This window comes from Triticum dicoccoides, chromosome 2B (genome assembly GCF_002162155.2).
Source record: "Triticum dicoccoides isolate Atlit2015 ecotype Zavitan chromosome 2B, WEW_v2.0, whole genome shotgun sequence".
NCBI lineage: Eukaryota > Viridiplantae > Streptophyta > Magnoliopsida > Poales > Poaceae > Triticum > Triticum dicoccoides.
Genome location: NC_041383.1, coordinates 464,062,663 through 464,068,522, shown reverse-complemented (window position 1 = coordinate 464,068,522; position 5,860 = coordinate 464,062,663). Strand labels below are relative to the sequence as shown.

Here is a 5,860-nt window from a genome sequence, read left to right as displayed (position 1 = left end):
TCACCATCCGGGGTCATCGCCTCGGCATCCATGATAGACTCAGCACCGCCACAGGAGCAACAGGACGTCCGAGAACTAGGCACGAAGTACTGGACAGAGTTAGAGCGGAACCCTCGTCGGTCAGGACTAGACATCCCTGATGTCCGCCCACGCGATGGGAGCCCTACCTCGGCTCGGGGGCGTGGATCAAAGGGGGCAGCCAACATCGTTGTCGAGGCAGCCCTCTGGCAGCCGGAGCGGTGGACCTCCACGGGCCGGATCCAGTCCAGCACTGGAGGCCCTCCACAACCTAACCCTAGATACTCCACCACCAGATGTGGGGAACCCTGCACGCCACCACAACAACTGCAAGCCATGGCCTGGTCCGAGCAGGCGGGCACCCATGCCCCGCGCTGACAAAGAGGTCACCGTGCACCGCCCGGCCACATCGGCACTCCATATTCACACCACACCGCCTTCAAGGGTCATCACGCGAGATCTTATGTGCTAGTTTGTAAGTATTGCAGTCATGTACGATTTTGGTGATGGGATTTGCCCCTTTGTAGTGATTGTGTGGCATATTCATGCTATTTGTCCGACCTTCTTTTCAATAAATTATTGTTGTGTGTATATCTTCTAACATTGCAAGATGCATGGGCATGGTGCATGACCTTCCATTACCTACAAAATACATGTTGCCTGCCCCCTCAAAAAAAATCCATGTTGCCTGCCCCGCATTTTTGTTGTTTTTGGATGATCCTTGAGTCTAGCTTCTCAGTTTGGAGGGGTAAGTCTACTTACCGACGCAATAGAATTGTAAGGCAAAGGTAGAAGAACTAAAGGCAACACCCAGCCTCTGCATAACTAAGATGCACACAGACTGGCAAAAGAATTTTAAAAACGACATATCAGCAACAATAAAGTCATATATGACCGACACTATGCCTTCCAACTCCATATAGCAACATTTTTACACTAGAATACAGCTTACACGTCAAAGTGCTGGTGTGCACAATACCCAAACGTAGAGTAGATGAAAACACATTGATATCACCAGAACAAATTTACATCACCTCCATTTAATATGCCATTGATCCAATCCTTAAACCCTGGTATCCCAAAAACCAAACCACAAAGAAAGAAACTACAAGTTTTGAACGAAGAAATAAACGGAAAGAAGAGCTAATCATACATGTAGTTAACCTAGCTTTCCCCCCCATCAGAAATCCCCTGATGAACACATGCATGGATCCTTCATGTGCACAATCACAAGTCCTCCTGTCTTCTGAAGAACAGCGTCCGGTCGACCGCCGTGAGCAGGCAGACATCACGCTCATCCGCATGCTCACTCTCTATGTTGATGTTCAAATCAAAGCAAGACGAGGAGGTCTCAGCTTCTTTGTGATCATGATCAACCGTGTGCTCCTCCTTGGTCTCCGGGTTCATCTGCTTGGTTGGCGGCGAGCAAGCTCTAGACTTGGAGTCGAAGCTCTCGCAGCAAAGGATGACGATGGTGTCGCTCACGCCGACCTCGTCGCCGGTTTGGCTCCGTATCACCCCGCTGTCGATGGCTTCCTTGATGCCGACCTGGCAGGACTGGTTGGCCTGCTCAAAGTCATCCATGAGAATGACGCGGTGCGGGTTCTCGGAGACGGCGTCGTAGAGCCGCTCAAGGTAGGCCTCGCCCTCGGTCGCCGCCGACGTCCGGGGTCGCTTGCTCCTGTGCTCCTCGGTGGAGCAGGATGCGGACGTCGAGGAGGCGCCGAGTTTGATGGACACGAAGTTCTTGCGCGAGCCGAAGACGAGGTTGGCAAGCTCACTGGCCACCCTCTCCTTGCCGTCGGCGTCGCCTCCGAGGAAGAACATCCACGTCTCCTCCTTGGCGTCCGTCGACCTCGACTTGTCGCGCCTCTTGGCGATCCCTGACCGGCACTGGAGGACGGTGCTCGCGATCTCAGGGACGATCTCCTTCTGCCACGGCACCTCCTTCTCCAATGCGGCGCAAAGAAGCTTGAGGTTCTCGGCGTTGAGCTCCTTGAACCTGGAACGGCACTCCACCTCCACGGAGCCGTTGGAAGCGCCCGAGTCGTGCGACGAGACCTTCTCGTCGGCCTCGCACTTGGGTTTCCATGGATGCTTGCCGTCGAGATCGGCGAGAAGCCACGACTGGCGAGGCTGGTGGCCATGCTCGTACGAGGAAATGGAGGAAGCCGGAGACACGGGTGCCGAGAAGTGCAGCGTCATCCGCTGAGATGGTTTGCTGCAGATGGAGCTCCAGTTCCTGCTGAGATCCATGACATGCGTAGGCTCCTGCAGGTGCAAACACAAAGGTCAGTGATGAAGATCAAAACAAGATTGGATCGGAGCAACTAATTAATAACGTGCATCAAGGTTTATGATGATGATTGGACACTCGAGTACTACGGTACAGTACCTGATCGCGGCAATGCTGGAGCCACGATGGGATGGTGGACGAGGACACGAAGGAGGGCGGCAATGCGGCTTTGGTGTCAATCCTGACGCCGGAGCAATCGCCGCAGCATCTGGAGGTCAGCTGGGCGCCGCCCAAAAGCGGCCAGCGGGGCACCGGTCCGTTCCCATCCATGTCGGAGCTGGCTTTCATGGACTGATTGACTGCGCCTAGTGCACTGCACAAAGAAAGAACAAACGGAATAAGATTCCACTGTCACCTCACCTCACCCATCGATCCACATGTCCTCAGCTAATCCAATCGACTATGATGCTAGTAAGATTGATTAGTTGGGCAAACAAATTGAAGATTGCTGTTGAGAGGCGCTAGCTACGGCCCTAAAGCTTTTGCCAGGAAAGCACGCAAAAGGCGCAAGCTTTCACTGATCGGTCGCTCACGCTCATAGCAGCCTGCCTCAGAAAAGCATGAAAGCCACATTGCAGGCCGGGGCAGAGACCAGAGAGTCAGTGCTACAAGACAACTGAGAACTACTACTAGCAGCTAGCTAGCTATAGGCTACTTGCCCAGCAACGAATTGTCAGAGAGACGTCTCCATTCGGGCCGATTCCTCCACCTGAAGTGACAGGGACATTCACATACTGATGCGCCCTGGGAAACGTAACAACTTTAGATCGGGACGGCCGGATTTACCTGTCGTCCAAGGCGCAGGTGAGGCTCAGCGCGAGGCTGCCGGCGGGGACGGTGAGCGTCTGGAGCCCCCACAGGTTCTCCAGCGACGGCTGCCCCGCCCTGCACTTCGTGTACGTCTGGTAGCTCCCGAACCCGACGAGCCAGAGCCCGTGCTCACCGCCGGCCGCGCACGCCAGGGCGCGCACCTCGGTCACCACGTGCTCCACGGGGCAGTAGTACCCTCTCCGGCCTCCTTGGACGTGGCCGCTCCAGAACTCGGCCGCCCACTTGAGGTCCTCCACCACCAGCAGGACATGCCCTCGGCTCTTGATGAGGCACCGCAGCTCGCCCAGCCGCCGCTCCGCCTCCTCCCTCGGCATCTCCCGGAACGAAGACACACGGAGGCTGACCACCTGCGCGCTCCGTAGGGCGTCGTGCTTGGCGTCGCCTCTCTTGACCTTGTCCATGGCCGCGCGCACCGTGGCCTCCGCCGCGGCAGTGTTCTCGGCGACGACCACGACCCTCGTCTTGCTCCTGCCGGCCAGGCAGTGGAGCACGGCGGCAGCGTCCTCATCGCGCGCCTGGCCGAGCGGGAGCTTGGCCTTGGAGGTTTCTTGATGCTTGCTCGTAGTGGCCGCGCTGCTAGGGTTAGGGTTTTGGTGGGGATTGTTGGTGGCCGCTGTGGTGGTGGTGCTGCACACGGTCTGCTCGACGTTGGCCTTGATCTGCGTGCTGGAGAAGCCGGCCTCGCGCATGACGCGGCTGACGCTGGGGTCGTCGAGGATGGAGACGACGAGCTGCTCGAGCTCGATCTTGACGGCGAGCACCGGCTGCTGCTGGCTATCGACGGACCCGCGCCGCTGGTGCGCCTGCGCGCGCTTGAAGGCCGCGACGAGCGCGTTGGAGAGCGACGGCGGGTAGTAGTGGTGGTGGCCGTGGCCGCCGAGCAGCGGCGAGGAGGCGACCGCGGCGGAGGCCGGCAGGCGGTTGAGGGCCACGTTGAAGCACAGCTCCAGCGCCTTGCACTGGAGCGGGTGCGAGTGCGACCGGAGGCAGGCGGCGCGCAGCAGCCCCGCCGGCGCCGCCAGCATCGCGCTGGCCACGTGCAGCGGCGTGACCTGCGCGTTCCCCCTCCGGCGCGCCAGGCTCACGGCCTGCTTCACAACCCCCGCCGCCTCCGCCGTCAGCGCCTGCTGCACGGTGCACCCCCCGGCCCTCATGTCGAGCTATCACCAATAGCCACCCAGCTACCTAGCTAGCTCCAACGGATCCGATGGATGCAGCTAGCAACGGTACGGCAGAGCAAGCAGTACGTACGTGCTGGCTGATATCTAGCTCAGAGGATGTGCGGACAAAGACGGCGAGCGAGATGTGTAGATATAGACGAGGTGCCACTGCAGAGCAAGTGGTCGCTGTGGTGCTGCTTTATATTGGTGAATGAGTGTTCATCTTTTGTGCGGGCTAGCAGGCTAGGGGTTAGGGGTGAAGGAGGAACGGATTTCGGTGTATGAATTTGTGCCTTTCTTGTTGGGGAGGGCTGCGTATGTTTATCTCTCTTCCTCTTTCCCTTTCCCTTTCTCTTTCTCTTTGGGGGACTCCATTTTTTTGGGTCCAAAGTGGATTTTGTGGTGGCAAAGAAAAAGGTGTTGTTGGCTTGGTAAGTAGAGGAGAATGCATGTGCTGACAAAGCACATACACAAAGTCGCCTCAGCTTTTCCTCCCATTCCCCCTCTCTATCTCTACCACAGTGTCTCGGAGACAGGTCAGGATAGGAGATCGTATGGACGTACGCAGTATCTTTGTGGCTGGAATTTTGTATGTCATCAGCTGCCTCTAAAGAATGACCAGGGGCTAAATTCTATGCGTCACTGCATCAAAGTGAGCAAACTGACAAGCATAAGATTTATCACCCGATCTGGAAGGATTTGGACAAGTAACAAATGTGCATTGCTCACTGGCCTGGTTTGGCTCAGTGGACGTACGCAAGAGTTTAAACATCAACTTTGTGAAACATAGGTCTCACTAAAATAGTACATTAAGGTTCCAACACAGAGACATGACACATGCAAATGATGATATCCAGCACGCAAGTAGTTAGCGTTGGCGTCACAACTAACTTATAAAAATCTATTTATATGAGCATCAAAGTTTTTAGAGAAAGCTGAGATTAATACATATGTTTGTGAGTTGTGATGGTAATCATTATGGCCAAGAATCTTTTGTACAACTAGCGAGTAAAAATGGCAAACGGGAAGATATATTTAGCAAAGGGACAGCTCTTTCATACAACCCGCTCTACTTGCAAAACTTAGAGCAAATCTAGCAGTCGCTGAACGTGTCAAACACCATAATAACTGTCGTTTCGGCGAATGAGGCGCAAAATAGCACTATATACCAAAGTCATCAACCCGTATCCCATCACTGAAAATTGTAGAGAGCGTCCCAAAAGGAGACCTGTGTCCTTCGTATTTGGACGAAGGGGGGTATGTTGGGGTGCACCCATCCCGCAAACGACTTTGGCGTGACGGGCATTTCTATTCCAGCTCCTTCCTGTAGGCAACGGTGTCGTCCTACCTCGTCGTAGGAATGCTTCCAGCGCCCGCTACCCATGTTGACAACGCCATGGACTCTGCAACGACCATCACATCAATGTCTTGCAAGATCTTACGCCTCCCGCCTCGTTATCTAGACGACGCCTAAGTCAGTACCTTGTTGGCTCAACCGTCGATGACATGGATGCACTAGTGAACAACCCTTCACCATGATTACCGACGTAGACTC

The 5,860-nt window shown here is 55.3% G+C and overlaps 1 protein-coding gene across 1 annotated transcript; it reads right to left on the bottom strand.

The window, feature by feature from the left end:
• Window positions 1-1,009: 1,009 nt before the first annotated feature.
• On the bottom strand, window positions 1,010-4,564 carry LOC119364244 (protein SMAX1-LIKE 3-like). The gene is made up of 3 exons (XM_037629675.1): window positions 3,101-4,564; window positions 2,414-2,627; window positions 1,010-2,289 (listed from the first exon to the last, which is right to left on the bottom strand). The coding sequence occupies exons 1-3, from the start codon at window positions 4,297-4,299 to the stop codon at window positions 1,246-1,248; spliced, it is 2,457 nt and encodes an 818-aa protein (XP_037485572.1). The 5' UTR covers window positions 4,300-4,564; the 3' UTR covers window positions 1,010-1,245.
• Window positions 4,565-5,860: the final 1,296 nt, after the last annotated feature.